Source organism: Ictalurus furcatus, chromosome 18 (assembly GCF_023375685.1).
Source record: "Ictalurus furcatus strain D&B chromosome 18, Billie_1.0, whole genome shotgun sequence".
In the NCBI taxonomy this organism is placed as follows: Eukaryota; Metazoa; Chordata; class Actinopteri; order Siluriformes; family Ictaluridae; genus Ictalurus; species Ictalurus furcatus.
In genome coordinates, this window is record NC_071272.1 from 17598232 (window position 1) to 17616446 (window position 18215).

Consider the following 18215-nt stretch of genomic DNA (forward strand, 5'->3'; position numbering starts at 1 on the left):
CCAAAGTGTTTTATTTCTCTTCTACCGCGGCATGATTCAGTAATTTAATAATGAATTAAAGAATGATTTGGGGGAAATATATTAATCATGAGCAATCACAACACCCTACATGGTTGACCGTGGGTTCTGTAGATTTTAAAGCCTATTTAGACAGGCTCCCGGTGTTGTCATGCCATTTAGAGTTGAGAGCAGGGCACTGATTTGAATCTTTACACAGAGCTTTCAGTCTCTGGTTTTGTGGTCCAGCATGTGCAAACTCTTAGTAGGCTCGAAATAAGAAATACAGTAAGTGATATTGCATCAAAACACGTCTCAGGATAGGTAACACATAGGCCAAATTCCTGTAGTCATTCATAACAATGGGTAAGACCAAGGAATATAGCAGTGATGTGCAGCAAAATTTTGTTGAACTTCACAAAATGGGAAGTGGCTATAAGAAAATAGCACAAGCATTGAAAATGCCCATTTCCATCATCAGGGCAATAATTAAGAAGTTCCAGTCAACTGGAAATGTTATGAATCAACCTGGAATTTTACATGTGTCTATTTTTTCTCAACGCACTATGAAGAGGATGGTTTGAGTGGCCAAAAATCTCCAAGGATCACAGCTGGAGAACTGCAGAAGTTAGTTGCATCTTGGGGTCAGAAAGTCTCCTGAACTACAATCCGAAGTCACGTACATCACCACAAGTTCTTTGGAAGGGTTTCAAGAAAACCGCATCTACTCTCATCCAAAAACAAACTCAAGCGTCTTCAGTTTGCCAGACTCTACTGGAACTTCAGATGGGATATAAGGTCCTATGGTCAGATGAAACCAGAATAGAGCCTTTTGGTAATAAACACCAGAGGTGGTTTTGGTGTACACAGAGAGGTAGCCATATGGAAAAGTACCTCATGCCCACGGTTAAATATGGTGGTGGCTCTTTAATGTTTTGTTGCTGTTTTTCTGCCAGAGGACCTGGACATTTTTTTAGGATACATGGCATCATGGACTCTATCAAATATCAACAGATATTAAATAAAAATCTGATTGCCTCTGCCAGAAAGCTTAAAATGGGCCGTGGTTGGATCTTCCAGCAGGACGATGATCCAAAATCAACACAAAAATGTTTTACTGACCACAAAATCAAGGTCCTGCCATGGAAATCCCAGTCCCCTGACTTGAAAACCTGTGGGGTGAACTGAAGAGGAGAGTCCACCAGCGTGGACCTCAAAATTTGAAGTTGGAGAGGTTCTGTATGGAGGAATGGTCTCAGATCCCTTGCCATGTATTCTCCAAACTCATCAGGCATTATAGGAGAAGACTCAGAGCTGTTATCTTGGCAAAGGGAGGTAGCACAAAGTATTGACTAAAAGGGTGCCAATAATTGTTGCACACCTATATTTAACAAAGTTATTTTGCAGGGATAAACCTGTGGTGTTTGCAATTAATTGCTTGCTATCCATGAGATCAGAGTATTTTTGTGAATTTTTTTTAAACAAAAGATCAGAAGGTTAAACAATAAAGACAAATTTTCACAGCCTTCTTTGTTCATATTTACCAAGGGTGCCAATACTAGTGCAGTACTGTGTATAACAATGCATAAAGACAGAAGAAGAAAAATAAATGATTTATAGTGTATCACTATATTTCCCCCAGCCTATTGTTAAAGTATTTCATTAAACAATGCTAATGTCGCTCTGTTTGTTTTGTCTGTTTTGGTTTTACGTTAACACAAATATCAGCACGGCCTAACTCGTCATGTGAAAGATGTAGGCAGGCTGTAGTTCAGAGGCCATGCTGTATAAGACCAGTTTTCGAAATGGACTGTGGAGCAAGTAACTATCTTTACTCTGTTTTTTTTTTTTCTTTTCTTCCCCCCCCCAGAACATGTGCAAAAATCTATATGGTGTCTGAAGAAGTTAAGTAAGTAGAAATCCTTAATTAATTCACACATTTCTTTTGTTTCCCATTAAAAAAAAAAACTGTACTTGCATGATTGTTATATACCATTTATGTAAACTCTTATGTGTCTGTAACTGATTTCTCTCTTCACTCAGGAGACGAGAGCTTTTGCGCTGTAGCTGGATCTTATTCCTCTTGGCTAAAGGTGGGATAAAAACTTGGTGCCCAGTTCAATACCTTAGTACATATCTAGAATGTGTAAGAGAATGACTACATGCGTGCACACACACACACACACACACACACACACACACACACACACACACTCACACAACCAGTTCTCTTGCACAGTTTCAGTCTTCTTCCGAGCCACATTCATCAAAGCCAGATATTATTTATGCTACCTCCTGGATCATTCTCAGCACATCACTCACACTGGTATGGTATGGTACGGTACATTAGTGTCGCGCTGCTACAAGTGGATCAGACACTGCATTTTGGCTGTGGTTTTAAACAGCTCGCTATGTTTCATTTTGTTTACTGTTCTGAAGGCTACATGAGATCCAGTTAAATATTCAGTCTTTAATTTGTCTTCATGCAGAAATCATATTTATTCAGAATCCCATACTCTCTCCATTCAGTGTACATGCTCCCCCTGTATGGTACGACATAAGGCATTGTGCCTTCGCGGTGCTCTGTATGTTTTAATAAAATGCCATTTTAGATGGAAAATAACTTTATACATGTGATATATTTGATGTCACACATGTTTGTTCTTTTTTTCTTTTCTTTTTTTGAATGAAGAAATTGATGCATAGTATAAAATTAGGAGAAAGTTAAGCATATTGTAAGTTGGGTTCATGTATTCAGAGGCTCTTGTGACAGTTATTTTAGACAAAAAGTTTAAGAATTGCATAATGAAGTTGAAATTTGAATATGGAAATATTGTTTGAAAATATTATTTTTAACATACATTTTCCCTCCTTCATTAACATTATTATAATTATTATTATTATTATTGTCATTATTGTTATTGGTCTTTCATATTTCTCTGCATTATGGCTTTTTTAAGGACAAACAGCAGTCTTACAGTTCATATCTCTGCGTTTGTCTGTGTACAGGAAGTGTTCTGCAAATGGAGGATGACCTGGTGATAGCCTTCCAGTTACTTTTGTGTGTTTTGGAGTTCTACATCAAGCGCTGCCCATCCTCTCTCCTCCAGCCTCTCTACAGTAAGCAAGTTACACTTGATCCTTTTCTTACAGAAAATTATTTCAGTATTCCAGTGAAGGCAGTCTGTAGTTAAGCTCTATAAGCCTCTGTAAAGCCGAATCACCTCCCGTCCTCTCTTTCCAATCAGAGTCGGCAATCAGCGAGACGACACAGAGCCCTCCGACTCGGACCTCAAGGCGGAACAAAGCCAACAAATCCCGTCCTTGCGAGATGGACATGCAGTTGCTGGAGATGCTGTGTAAGGAGAGTGACTGCAGTGTAGATGAGGTTAGAAGATCTGCATGATCCCGTTTATCAAGAGCAATCATTTGTAAAAACCAAGAAACGTTCTTTATGTTTCCTGTTTGTGATGAGAAGTGACATATTAGAGCCAAGATTAAAGATAAAACCAGAAATAGGACATCGCTATACAGTGTGTGAGTATATTATCAAGCAAAGTTTTTAATGCAGCACATCATGTTTGCTCCCTCAACCAGACATCACCAGGTTGCCAGTGTTTTGCCTTTGAGCCTTGGTTTAAATTCTGGCTAGCGTCTTTATTTTCTCTGGATATTTTTTGCAACAAAGTTAATATTATTTCCAGTAGGAGAGTTGAATGACTGCATTATGTGTAACTTTTTTTTTTTTTATTAGCCCAGTTTTCAGTTTCCTTATATTGGAAATATTGTCCATTGTCCTTCACGCTATATTAAGGACACCTAGTAAAAAAAAAAAAAAGAAATCATTCCACTGCTAACCAGATCACACCTCACCTGATGTGTGTAGTGCAGCAGGCAGTTGGGATTTAGAATGAGTGGTTACACCATTGAGGTGTGCTTCATGACCGTGAAACTTGTGTTTAAACAAAACTCACATGCCAAATGAGAGCTTTTTGTTTTGCAAAAGTCAGCAAGGAGTAGCATTTTTTCTTTTTCAGGTTGTTGAACATGCTTGTTCACTCGGCAGTTAAAATAGCCTGAATATCCTGACATCAAATCCACTTGTCCTGGACATCTGGACTACTGATTTGTCCACCCCTTCTTTGTCATCAGGATAAAGTGAACTCTTGTTTTTCTATCTTAGGTTTAAAAGTTGTCATCTGGTGAACTGTAGTAATCTCATTAAATTGATGCCTCTTAAAAGCATTTCATCACCGTGCTTGTTGTAATTCCAGGTGAAGAACGTCTACCAAAGCAGTTTCTGTGCCTTCCTGGAGTCCATGAGCTTGTCAGGATCACAGGAGCTTCCTGCAGTAAGTTCTGCTTCAAACAACATTTGATATCTTAAATGGGTTTTGTGTGTCTTCCAAGTTGATCAGTTACTGATCTGCTAGATATTCCCTTTGAAACAAGAACACACTTTTTTCACTTTGCATTGGAGGGGCAAGTGGGGGGGGGGGTTTCTTAGTGAGCGAATATGAGAAGATTTACATCGTGCTAAATCGACACTATTTCATTGCTAACGTTGCAGTATAACTAAAGATAAGAATGGGTTGGGTTTTTTTTTTTTGGGGGACGTCCACTGATGCATGATACGACGTCCCACTTTAACAGTGGCTGCACACTAGCTTCTCAGTGTCAATGTCAAATTTATTTATATAGCACCTAGGGCTGGGCAATATGACAAATATATCACAATCCTTCTGTAGGTTTCTACGTTACGAGATGTGCATCACAATATATAATTTGGCTAACAAACTGTCTGCTAAACAGTAGTAAAATAAACAACAACAAAAAAACGTTAAACCGAGTTTGATGTTCTTTTTTTTTTAACGAAGACGAAGAAAAAAATTACGTCAAATCAGCGGCACCCATTCAGTACCATTTAATCAGTAATTATTAAAAACGTAAAAAAAAAAAAACCATTACCATACTAATGATATCTCAGAAGTGTATTGCATAATCGTTTATCACAATATCGATGTATATCACCCAGCCTTTATAGCACCATTAAAACAACATGGGTGCTTTACAACAGTAAATACAAAAAAAACTAGAATAAAAGCTCAAATCCTCTTGATTTTCTGCCTCCAAAGCTACGGTGAAGGCAAACCACCTCCTCATCGCCAAAGTAAAACCAATCCTTTCTTTCAGTTGTATGACAATAAATCTAATCCAGAGCGCAATCCAGGGTAGTTAATTATCCAGTACTAGATAGGATTGGTAATAGTGGTAACAGTAACCTCGCTTCCCATCAGAGCACATTACACCACCCTGTCATCGATCACTTTCCTATAACAGCATGCCATCAAGTGTTATATTCCTTACTTATGCAACTGTATAAAAATGCCATTTAAGCCAGTTGTCAGTTTACCATGTCCAGAATTTCAGTTTCCATCGAAGATTTAATGCATCACTTAATTTAATTTATGAAAATGATGTTTTCCTCTGTAGCAATACTTTCATTACTTTTTCCCCCCGTTCAAGTGCTCTCATGGAGAAGCTGCCCAATTTATGAAGTCTAACAAATGCTAAAGAGAAGAGTTTTACTCCTCTGTTTTTTATGGAGCAAACATGCTTTAGTGATGCATCTGTCCTGCCCTTAAGCTTCTGAAATGAATCATTTAAAGGCCTATGATGTGCAGTGAACCTGAAGTAAATATTAGCTTTGAGCTGAGCTTCTTGTCCGTTACACCTGATGATTGAAATACTATGAAAGTCAACAAGCCTGTTTTATCAGTCATTTGGTTACATTACGTGGTTATATAGACTCTGCTCTTTTATGAGGATTGGGAATATTGTTGCTGGTTCAACCAAATATAATTGAATGTAAAAGCCTCCTTTTGCTTTAGAGTATATTTGCAGTGTTTTAAAAGTTGGTTGTATTCTCTTTATAGGTGGAAACACTATCCAAAAGTTATGAAGAGCTCTACCATAAAAGCAAGGACTTTGACGCACGACTGTTCTTAACTGACGACGAGACCCTCAGCCCAATCAAAACAGAAGCGTATGTATTGCTCATTAATCCACCTTTGCAGCAAGAACCAAATGAAAACTCGCTTCTGATTACCCAGTTAACTGTATATTCAACTTTTTTTTTCTTTCTTTCTTGTAGTACAAATGTAGAAATGACTCCTAGAAAGAATCCATCTGGAGAGGAGAGTGTCTCCATTCCTCAACAGACCCCAATCAGGTAGAAAAGCTGTAATATGGATCTCATGACACTGGTTTAATAACGCCACACTTCTTACCACTAACATGTAAATTGGCTGATTAATGACTGAAAAAAATTCACGAGTTATTCACATGAGTAGATTAACTATGGTTAACATGTTAAATTGCAATATTTAGTCTCGGTCGGTGGTTCGTTTCTTTTATTAATAACAGGAAATTATGGTTTCTTAATCTGTACCAAAGATAGCAGGGATGGTATTAAAAGTGAATGGTGTGGAGGGTAGATGCACAGCCAAAAACATGCCTTACTGCAGCTAATGAGATGCTTCTGTAGCGCAAGAGCCACCTCCAGGGGCGGGACATGTACAAGTCTACAGAGCCTTTAATCAGACAGTCATGAAGTTTTGCCTACATGCGAATCATGAAAAAGTTTTGATAGGGCTGGATCATATACAGTGTATCCGGAAAGTATTCACAGCGCTTCACTTTTCCCACATTTTGTTATGTTCCAGCCTTATTCCCAAATGGATTAAATTCATTATTTTCCTCAAAATTCTACAAACAATACCCCATAATGACAACGTGAAAGAAATCTGTTTGAAATCTTTGCAAATTTATTAAAGATAAAAAAACAAAAAAGCACATGTACATAAGTTTTCACAGCCTTTGCCATGACACTCAAAATTGAGCTCAGGTGCATCCTGTTTCCACTGATCATCCTTGAGATGTTTCTACAACTTGATTGGAGTCCACCTGTGGTAAATTCAGTTGATTGGACATGATTTGGAAAGGCACACACCTGTCTATATAAGGTCCCACAACAATGCATGTCAGAGCACAAACCAAGCCATGAAGTACAAGGAATTGTCTGTAGACGTCCGAGACAGGATTGTTTCGAGGCACAGATCTGGGGAAGGGTACAGAAACATTTCTGCAGCATTGAAGGTCCCAATGAGCACAGTGGCCTCCATCGTCCATAAATGGAAGAAGTTTGGAACCACCAGGACTCTCCCTAGAGCTGGCCGCCCGGCCAAACTGAGCGATCGGGGGAGAAGGGCCTTAGTCAGGAAGGTGACCAAAAACCCGATGGTCACTCTGACAGAGCTCCAGCGTGTCTCTGTGGAGAGAGGAGAAACTTCCAGAACAACAACCATCTCTGCAGCACTCCACCAATCAGGCCTGTATGATAGAGTGGCCAGACGAAAGCCACTCCTCAGTAAAAGGCACATGAAAGCCCGCCTGGAGGACTCTCGGACCATGAGAAACAAAATTCCCTGGTCTGATGAAACAAAGATTGAACTCTTTGGCCTGAATGGCAAGCGTCATGTCTGGAGGAAACCAGGCACCACTCATCACCTGGACAATACCATCCCTACAGTGAAGCATGGTGGTGGCAGCATCATGCTGTGGGGATGTTTTTCAGCGGCAGGAACTGGGAGACTAGTCAGGATCGAGGGAAAGATGAATGCAGCAATGTACAGAGACGTCCTTGATGAAAACCTGCTCCAGAGCGCTCTGGACCTCAGACTGGGGCGAAGGTTCATCTTCCAACAGGACAATGACCCTAAGCACACAGCCAAGATAAGAAAGGAGTGGCTACAGGACAACTCTGTGAATGTCCTTGAGTGGCCCAGCCAGAGCCCAGACTTGAACTCGATTGAACTTCTCTGGAGAGATCTGAAAATGGCTGTGCACCGACGCTCCCCATCCAACCCGATGGAGCTTGAGAGGTCCTGCAAAGAAGAAAGGGAGAAACTGCCCAAAAATAGTTGTGCCAAGCTTGTAGCGTCATACTCAAAAAGACTTGAGGCTGTAATTGGTGCCAAAGGTGCTTCAGCAAAGTATTGAGCAAAGGCTGTGAATGCTTATGTACATGTCGTGTTTTGTATTTTATTTTTAATAAATTTGCAAAGATTTCAAACAAACGTCTTTCACGTTGTCATTATGGGGTATTGTTTGTAGAATTTTGAGGAAAATAATGAATCTAATCCATTTTGGAATAAAGCTGTAACATAACAAAATGTGGAAAAAATAACGCGCTGTGAATACTTTCCGGATGCACTGTATCGATATCGTGATAAACGCCATATGCTTTTCTGACACATCGTTGGTGTGGCGATACCAACCTTTGTAAAAAAAAAAAAAAAATATATATATATATATATATATATATATATATAGATATATATATATATAATATATAAAATTAACTGGTACTGAATAGATGGTGGTTTTTTTTTTTTTTTTTGGTTTTTTTTTTTTTTTTGGTAGGCACTAAAGAACAATTTTGTTAAACTTGGTTTAAAATTGTTAGTTTATTTTACTGCTGTTTTGTAGATAGTTTGTTGGCTAAACTATATACCGTGATATGTATTGCGTATCATAGAAATGTCCTCAAGTATTCGGAAATTCTATTATTTTTTAATTATATATAGCCCTAATTTTTTCCCCAGAATTTAAAACGAAAACCTTTATTTATATAGTATCGTTTTGGTGTCCATAACACTAAGGGGCAATACAGCTTACTGTTACTATATTGTGACTTTGTGTGGCAGACAAATTGTTTGTTGTGAATATTATTCATAATAAATTAAATAGTTGACTGAACGTTGGATTTGATCCTTTTTTGCCGTCTTATAAAAACAATAAGCCGCTTAAGTCTGTCCACTATAGTGATTTTATCACGGATCACTGTAGCTCATGCCTTATTGCTTTAGTAATTCATGCATTTTTCTTAGTTATAATATGCAGCTGGCAGCTAACAGGAAATGCTCTTACTGCCTGGCATCTTAGAAGTCTAAACGGCGTTTCATAGCTCATCTGCTAATAACACAGCACACACAACCCATTGTGACTCTGTTTCTGTCCACTATATAACTCTAATATAATTGTGTTTAGTGTAAAATTACTTCATGGTGTATTTGTCGTATTAAAATAACAATCTTGAGTCATTTCTCATTACAGTTCAATTACCACTTATTTGTTGTGACCGGTGAGCGTAGATAACACATAGACACACACACACCTGCAGTGTGGCTGATCTGCAGAAAAAGTGGAAATACAACGTGGTAAAGCTGCGACTGAAGTTTAAATCCCAAAACGGTGACTTGTAGTGGGAGAAATTGTCCTAAATAAATGTTTAAAATGATGTTCTGAATATTAAATCCTTAATTATTAAGCAAACAACCACTAAATGTATGAATTGAGTTAGGCGTATGAGTCATGGACACGCACCCTGTCTCGCCATCTGGCACATTTAAAATAGAGCGTGTTCATCGTGACCGATTACGAGAAGTTTGAGTCACTTGGATGAAGAGCAGAAATAAATTAGTATTTTGAACAAGTTGTGGATACTGTTGGTTTCCTTTGAGCTTTGGGAGGAGAAACTGCGCTCTCACACACTGCATCCTAATATAGTTAAAGTTTTAAATAGCAGTAATTTTATCAGGATTTCAGCTACTGCAGTCCAAATGTTAGTATAGTAACTAGTCAGTATTTCAAAATGGAGACGAGCTGAGAAATGTAGCCACTGTGCTCCGATTCCTTTAGTCAAGAATCCTACATGCCAAGTTTCAAGCCTGAAATGTAATGCGAACGTACATCGGCTATAGTTATAAACCTATAAAAAATTAAAAGGGCAAAATGGCACCGCAACCCACCCTCTGTGGGTTTTATTCTTTTCTTTTTTGCCTCACTTTTGGTAGCGATTTGCAAGTTCAGAGCCATAACAGGATGTTGCTGCTTTACATTTGTCACGTCAAAAACAACTAGTGGTGCTAATGACCTTTTTCCATAAGTGATCATACTCAAAAGACCAATCGAAAGTAAAAATCTAGAACACGTTGTATGAGAGAAGCTAAAATCTAGTTTATTGTTCAAAAAAACATGAGATCCAATCAGTGAGACATCCCAAAGTGATCTGAATCTAATCAATGACCTATGTATACAGTCTTAACTTTAGGTTATGCCCAATTATCTCATTATCTTTGTAACAGTTGGATCTTTGTCTTCCAGAGCTGCAATGTATTCAATCCAGCAGCTGAGGGGTGAGCTTACCTCAATCAGTGACCAACCTTCAGGCATTCTCATGGTTTACTTCAAGGTACGCTTCTGAGCAAAACAACACCAACTACCTGATAAATGTTATTCCCAGCGTCTTACACTTAGTCCACACTTGGTTCTCAACTTTTTTAAAGGAACACTTTGGCAAGATTAAAAATTGTGAGCACTTTCATTTTTTTTGGCCACAGCTGTAGTAAGTTAGCCAAGACATGTTTTGTTTCTGATTTTTGCACTGTAGCTAAGAAATAAGAAAAGCGTATAGCCTCCAGTTTAGCATTGTGAAAACTTGACCAATGACCTACATTTAGGCTACATTTAGCTGCGTGTAAAATTTTCCACCACTAGCACTGGTGCTAGAAGGCAGCATTTATTGTTCGAGTTGCTGAAAGACAGAATCGAAAAGTTTCATTTTAATATTAATTTTGTGAACAAAATATTTTATTTTTATTTTTTTTACTTGGGTTTTTTTTACATGTGGAATCGTGCCATATCGTTTCTCACCTATTATTACTACAATCAGTAAATGAACGTGCATTCTTCACAAATTATCCAGGCCACTCAGGCTTCTGTGTGTTACACATAATGCTAATCTAATTTACATTTTGGGTTCATGGGAAGTTGACCATGGGGAAATTTCACTCATGCACACACACCAAATAGTGAGAATATATTTACATATTGCATGCATGCAACTACCAGAAGCACAAAGGAAGCACATAAATTATGGATGAGTTATGATAACATATGGAAATTGTGAACTCCACACACTCTTTTCATAAGTCCAGCTATGGTTTTAAGCACTAAGCATGATATTATTGTACAGCACTGGGTACAAACAGAATAGATAGATGAAATGTTACTTTAATTTGTGGTTTTTTTTATGGTAATGGCATGAATAATGAATACTCGAGTATTCCTTAATTATGTTGGTATTTGTTTCTCTGTTTTGAATATTTGGTAGCTTTGTCTTAACCTTCCTACTCTCTTTGTAAGGCGATGAAATTGTTTTGAGCTGTATGTTCAACTTGTTATTTTGAATTCAACCAAAAACAGATGGCTGTGATATGAGTCATGTGTTGATATGCATCGCTGAATCTAATACAATTGTTTAATTATTATTATTATTATTATTATTATTATTATTAAACCAATTCAGGTTTATTTTATTAAAAAAAAAAAGCTGTTTGTCAGGTGAATATTCTGTTATTCATTTGGAAACATCACTGAAGTTGTACTATACGCTGTACACTGTGCACTACAGTGCACTAGACTCTACTCTAGTGTATGAATTTTAGAAGAGTAGTATCATCTCAAATGGAGCTGAAGCAGCAGCGCTGTGATCGTTTCTCTCTCTTTCACACACACAGTCTATTTTTGCCACACTGCTCAGACTGAATTAAAGTGACGGTGCATTGTTCCTGGTCAAAATAAACATGGGTTGACATGAAAAATTTGCAATTTCACCCAAAAAGCATATAAGCGTTGTCACAGTCACCATATGACTTTCAGCATTGTGAGAAAGAAAATACAGGAAAACACTATTGCCGGGAGTTTTTTGCTCAAACCACAAGTATGCTTAACCTCTTTTACCGGTAGCCAAAAAATGGCATTTTTGTCTGTTTTGGGGGTACCTGTGTTCAGCATTGATTTGTTTTGTGGTCTCACACACCACAGTAGTGGTTAATGGCTCATATGAAAGTAGACACTTAAGACTTTAAGAATTAGCAGTTATTTCAAGTATTCCTTCTTTGACCTAGCCTACCTGGGGCAATACATTTCAGATTTTAAAAAAAAAAATTATTTCAAAAAAATATTTACTTTTGACACAAATGTTATATCTTCACAGCAAATGTTGATATCAACCCCATTCCTGGTCTCAAAGATATGCCCCAAGTACTTGTCCATGAACACCCAAAATATGAGGAAGTTATCTCTAACCACTAAAATTGTGTGTAAGGTTATCCAAACACAGGTAAAAACCTCTCCAAATGACATAAAACCACTCTAAATGGCACAAAGCTTATAAAAATGGCACAAAGCCTTTAAATATTGCAGACTTCTAGAAATAGCAATTTTTTTTTAAAAGGCACAAAATAACCTCTCCAAATGGCACAAAATGAAAACAAATGGCAGTAGCATGAACTCTGTTACACAATGTGTAATTTCACACACACAAAAAAGTCTGAAACATACTTATAAAATATAATGTTTATTAAAAATACCCCTCTCCTCTGATTTCTCTGGGGGGGTAGATAGAGCCCCTCAACTCAATCCACATAGTCTTCCTCCAAAAAAATAAATAAATAAAGAGCCACTCGGAAATAACTGCTCCAGAAGCTGTGCCGCAATCAGGCTTTTTCGGGAGCACGCCGCCTCTATAAGACGCCGATAAATCGCACGCTGAGCGAAAACCAGTAGAAAACTAGCGATCAGAAAAAAACTGCCAAACATGCAAAAACCTGCTGTATAAAGTTTTGCAGGAAGACCACTAGAGCGGAGCTGCTTTTCCTGATAGTTTCTCTGCACGGTCCTGTAGCGCTGTGCTGATTGGCCTGTACCGCTGTCACACAACTCAAGACGCACGCGTAAAAGTTTGTTTGTGCTGATTACGCATTTGATTTTCTCAGCCTCGGAGTGGTCAATCATGTCGAGTTTGGGCTTGTTTGAAAGCTAGAAGTATCTACAGTTGGTCCAAGTGGGTGTCGATCAAGTTAGACTGCCCGATTATAATTTAGGAGGCAGGTTGTTCAGCATAGCCAAAGCAGATTAGCTTTTTTTCGATGGTGTCTCAGTTTAGTTTATGGCTAATTACTAAATACCAGAGGGGTGGGATATTAAAACACTTAATGCATTTTGAAGAGGACATTTGTGACTAAATATGGAACTTTGCATTTGCTTCCTTCAATAAAGCTGATGGACTTCATACCGATGGAAATGTGCATGATTTATAAAACTGCGCGCGAACTGGATTTTCGTCTATGTAGGTAATGTAAGGTAGTAAATGTTTATAGAAGTCCGATCTTTGGTTTAAATGTTATAATTTTATTGTGGCCGTTGTATACGGTGTTTTACTATCAAAAAAGCTTTAGCCGTGCTCTCCGATTTATCTCTGTCTCAATGTTTTCGTGGAGAGGTGTGAATTGTTTGCCCAGCAGGGAGCTCAAACTCCGCCCTTTCCCATCTCCCTGCTCACCAGCAGTTCAGCACACAGGCATAAAACTGTACACTCAGAAAGCCACAAGTGTCCTGACTAATCTTGTACCAGTACTGCGGTGATACAATAATTCATTTGTTTATACTAATTGAAAATGTCCGATAAGTCGTTTTCCATTCCGCCGGCGGAATGAATGCTAGTGTCGGGGCGAAAGGGGTTAAGGGCTTAGACTTAGGCCCAATTGCCTTGTGCTGTGCCCAAGCACGATTGTCCCCTTCCCTTCTCCCCTGCTGGCTTGCACTCACATTGTACTTAACTTTCCAGGCCCGAGCACACGTACATCACTACGATGCTACTTTTTGTTTGAAAGAAAACAAGAAGTAAATTTATTTATTTTTTCCTCATGTAAGCCGATCCCCTCTTCCACTACGTAAGCAAAGTTGACATTCCACTATTTGTTTTTGTTTTTTCTGGTTGAGTAAGTGCATCATCCGGGTACTTGAAGTACACTACTTCTTGTTGGAATTTTCAGTGCGAACGTACATCTCTACTACAAAATGGCATAGAATAGTGCCTAAGTATGCGATTCGGGATGCACCTTGAGTATTCAAAGTCTATAATATGCTGTTTGCCTCAGCCATGTAGATTATAAAAGAATGTTTTATTATTATTATTATTATTATTATTATTATTGTTGTTGTTAAAGAACTGCACTGTGGACCCATCAGAAGACATCACGAAGCGGGTTGACCAATTCGGTCAGATCTTCAGCCAGAAATTTGCTCAAGCTGTTGGTCAGCGCTGTGAAGGATTGGGCAAGAAGGTAACAAAGCAAAACCTCAGGTAGTCTATTTGAGGTTCATCTGCAAGACAAACTTACTTTTATTTCTGTTTCAGAGATTTACTCTAGGTGTCCAGCTTTACTACAAAGTCATGGAGTCGATGCTTAAGTCGGTGAGTGTATAGGGAATTGGTGGAAGCAAACGTGTCAATTTTTGTGATCTTCATTTTCTGATGACTTCTTCAATATTGCTTTATAGGAAGAGAAGAGACTCTCGGTGCAAAATTTCAGGTAAGCGTCAATATTCATCCAAATGATGGATCAGTATCATGAAAGACTGTTTTGAATGTAATACACGGACATTAATGATTTTTTTTTCCTCAACAGTAAACTCCTGAACAATGCTACTTTCCACACTTCACTCCTTGCCTGTGCACTGGAAGTTGTCCTGGCAACATATGTTGGTAAGCCAAGTTTACTGTCCAGTAAAATCAGCTGATATTAAGGCTCCTTGGTTTTATCAGCCATAGCGAAAGATAAAATAATCAAACATAAATCCTGTCTCTGGAAAACTACAATCAGTTTTAACCACTTTGTACCACTGCACTGTTGAATTCTCAAATATGATTTGTTCAGAAGGTTTATATCAGTATTCTTCTAATACACTTTATGTGCAAAGGTTTGTGGGCACCTGAAAAGCACACCCATTTCTGCTTTTTGAACATCCCATTCCAGATTTAGTGCCCCTTTTGCCGTTATAGTAACCTTCAGTCTTCTGGGAAGGTTACTGCTATATTTTGGAGCATGGCGAGGATAGAAAATATAAACAGGTTTTCAAAAAAAAAATATTAAGTGTGATTAAAAAAAATGACAAATCGAAATTGTAATTGTTGGCATACTGCTGTGGTGTAAGAGGAAGAAAACACTCTGGGGTGATAACAGTAACACCACCGGATGCATCACGCCACCCTGTTGTTGATTCGTATAACAGCATAGCTTCGTGTTTTAATCTATACATAACACACTAGTACATGCTACTAACTCACAGACAATGATTTGTTTGTTTTATTTGTTTACTGATAAATCCAGAAAGTGAACTTTTGAAATTGCTTTAAAATGAACTTTTCATAACTCTCAAGAATTTTTGTATGGTGGTTTTTTTTTTGTTTGTTTGTTTTTTGTTTTGTTTTTTTGTATGTGACAATCATATCAGTAAATTCTTGTCATAAAACGTTTAGCTTGTGCATACATTTTGATGATTATATATCAGAAAATACCAAATGTTTTGCTGAAAAACTGGATATTTTGGAACGTTGACTGCAAGTCGTTCCCCTTCAGGATATTCCCTGAAGAATGGCGGCAGCGAATCTCCCGAAACGAACCTGTGCTTCCCCTGGATCTTGGACGTCTTCCAGCTTCACGCCTTTGACGTCTACAAAGTGATAGAAAGTTTCATCAAGGCGGAGCCCACTCTGAAGCACGACATGATCGAGCACTTGGGCCGCTGTGAGCAGCAGATCATGGAGAGCATTGCGTGGAAATCGGTGAGCTTTCCTGTCTTTTAATGCATCTGGCATGGCATGTTCAAAAGTAACACAAAGCACTGAGTGGAAATAACATGGAAGTTGATTTTAGAATATAACATGGGCGAGTTGGTAATAATCATTTAATGGAATATTGACAGCCGTAAAATATTACGCAGACGTCAGCCTAAGAACACTGTCACTAATCTTTATTGTGTTTGCCGTGCTGTTAAAAGTAACAGGTGCTTGTTCGGCACCTGTTGGGTCGATTTAGCATGATGAAATGATGTCAGAGGATAGTGGGGGTAAGTTCTCTGATTGGCTGTTCAGTCTTGCAGGTCAGTGCAGGAGAAGAGAAATAGAAGTAAGCAAATTACACTCACTATATTTCATTTTTATCTTCTGCTTATCTGGTCATTACTTAAGAAAAGAAAATCTGCAAATAACGTATGTTTCTGCAACGAAATTAACTTAGTTTGTTTAGCTATTTTAATACAGCGCTATGCAGGTTGGGGTTCTGTTTTTGTCTTGCTGTGAAGTAGGGAGGTTTTTCCTTTTTGGTGGTTTATTATAAATGCAGAGTAGAGTTTTTTTTTACACAAATGTAAAACATATGTGGTCTGTTCAAGAGCAGCTTCTCACAGCAGACATGAAGCAAAGCTTAGACATCCTGGTTGCTGGTAGTTATTTGAGTCATGGCACTAACATGCATTAAACAGTGATGCTGAAGCTCAACTGTTCTGTCCCTTTTGGAGTCATGGTGAAGTCGTTTCCTTCTGTAATTCGAGCTAGAATCCGGTTCCCGGTTGCTCTGACCACTGGTAGCATCTTTGTGCACCAGGCTGCTGGAGCAGTAGTACACAAGTGGGTTGAGGCAGCAATTGGTGCTGGCTAGTGAAAGCATGACCGGATGCAGCGCGCTTGCAAATTTAGCCAGACCACAGCTGTGCACAGCACCCACATGAGTGAGTGTGTAACATAGCAGGTTCGTGTGGTAAGGGGTGAAACAGAGCAGAAAGATACCCAACACACAGTAGATGAGTAATAAAGTGCGGCGATGGCGGCTTTTCCCACGGTGAGGCATTCTGCCCAGCACATGCAACACGCGGCAGTAGCTGAACAGCAGAAGAAGTGCAGGCAGCAGGAATGCAACCAGCACCAGTCCCAGTGCTGCCAGGATGAAGGTTTGATGTTGCCCCGAGGATGGGTCGAGCAAGCAAGTGTACCGACTCTTGGAGGCTGCAGAGTGCATAAATGGAAGTGCCAAGCTCAGCGCTAGTACTGTTAACCAGATTGCAGTGCTGAGTGTACAGGCATTATGCGCTTGCTTTGGTCGCCACAGCACAGGGCGTGTCACGGCAAAGTAGCGGTCCAGCCCTATGCATGCCAGGAAGAAGATACCTCCATACATGCTGATGTATTTAAGGGCAAAGGTCAGCAGGCAGAAGACACTTCCAGGAGACCAAGCCATGTTGTGTGACCGGTTGTAGTAGTAATAGATGCGCAATGGAAGGGAAAGAATGAAGAAGAGGTCAACAACGGCCAAGTTGGCCATGTAGAGTACAGTGCTTGTGAGCGTCCATGGCATGAGCCTCAAACGCCAGAGCGCCATGCCATTGCTGACCAAGCCACATATGAAGATGAGGCTGTAGGAGATCTGGTAGTAGGTGAAGCGGTATCTGATGTCCACAGTACAATTGAACGGCATCTGAATGGCAGTGGTGTCGTTCATCAGATCCATGATGAGCTCCTGGAGTACTATTCTCCCTCTTTAGCTGCATCAGTCAGAACCTGCGGGATTTGTTCCAGGTATGAACCTGTCTGTGGAAGAGCAACAATGACATTTTAATCTACTGTATAGATGGGATACAACCGAACAGTTGAGGATTAAAGACCTTACTCAAGAACCCAGCATTGGCAGCTTGGAGGTGCTGGGATTTGAACTCGCAGTAGTTCAAAGTCTTAGCCACTAAGCCACCGCTTCCTTGCAGGCAAATTGCAATTAAATATTTGTACGTTGCCAAGCTGTTGGTGACCTTTGCACACCCATCTGTGATTGTATTTGTATTAATTGGGCGTGTCACCACTTCAGTGCTCCAACTTCCATTTATTCATGGAGCATACTGAATGGCAAAAAGGGGAAATGTTCGATTTCTGGGTAACTTCCTGTCTATGCTCACTATGCCTGGCATCACTTAGTGACTTATCTTTCCCTATTGAGCTGCCTTTTATAGACTGTATTGTACTAAGGCCTGGCAGTAATGAATGTAATAATAGCTTACAGTATTGTTGTAGTAGTAGTAGTAGTAGTAGTAGTAGTTACAACTAAGACCAAGTTGTCGGTGGTGTTAGTATCTGTGGAAGTTTATCTGTTGTGATTATACAGGCAATTTTTTTTTTAACACTGGACCTCATTTATCATACATTGTTTGCAGGCACATTACCATGAGAAATGTGGTAATTGTGAAAGGAAGTGTGGTATTAA

General features: G+C 39.1%; 1 protein-coding gene across 1 annotated transcript in view; it reads left to right on the forward strand.

Moving 5' to 3' along the window:
- rb1 (retinoblastoma 1) overlaps positions 1-18215 on the forward strand; it is a 46459-nt gene that overhangs the window by 4947 nt on the left and 23297 nt on the right. Inside the window, exons 5-17 of the mRNA XM_053648488.1 lie at positions 1868-1906; positions 2041-2090; positions 3007-3117; positions 3246-3385; positions 4272-4349; positions 5934-6043; positions 6152-6229; positions 10225-10312; positions 14133-14249; positions 14324-14380; positions 14467-14498; positions 14595-14671; positions 15546-15751. Coding sequence (XP_053504463.1) covers positions 1868-1906; positions 2041-2090; positions 3007-3117; positions 3246-3385; positions 4272-4349; positions 5934-6043; positions 6152-6229; positions 10225-10312; positions 14133-14249; positions 14324-14380; positions 14467-14498; positions 14595-14671; positions 15546-15751 — 1183 coding nt within the window. The remainder of the gene's footprint in view (positions 1-1867; positions 1907-2040; positions 2091-3006; positions 3118-3245; positions 3386-4271; positions 4350-5933; positions 6044-6151; positions 6230-10224; positions 10313-14132; positions 14250-14323; positions 14381-14466; positions 14499-14594; positions 14672-15545; positions 15752-18215) is intronic.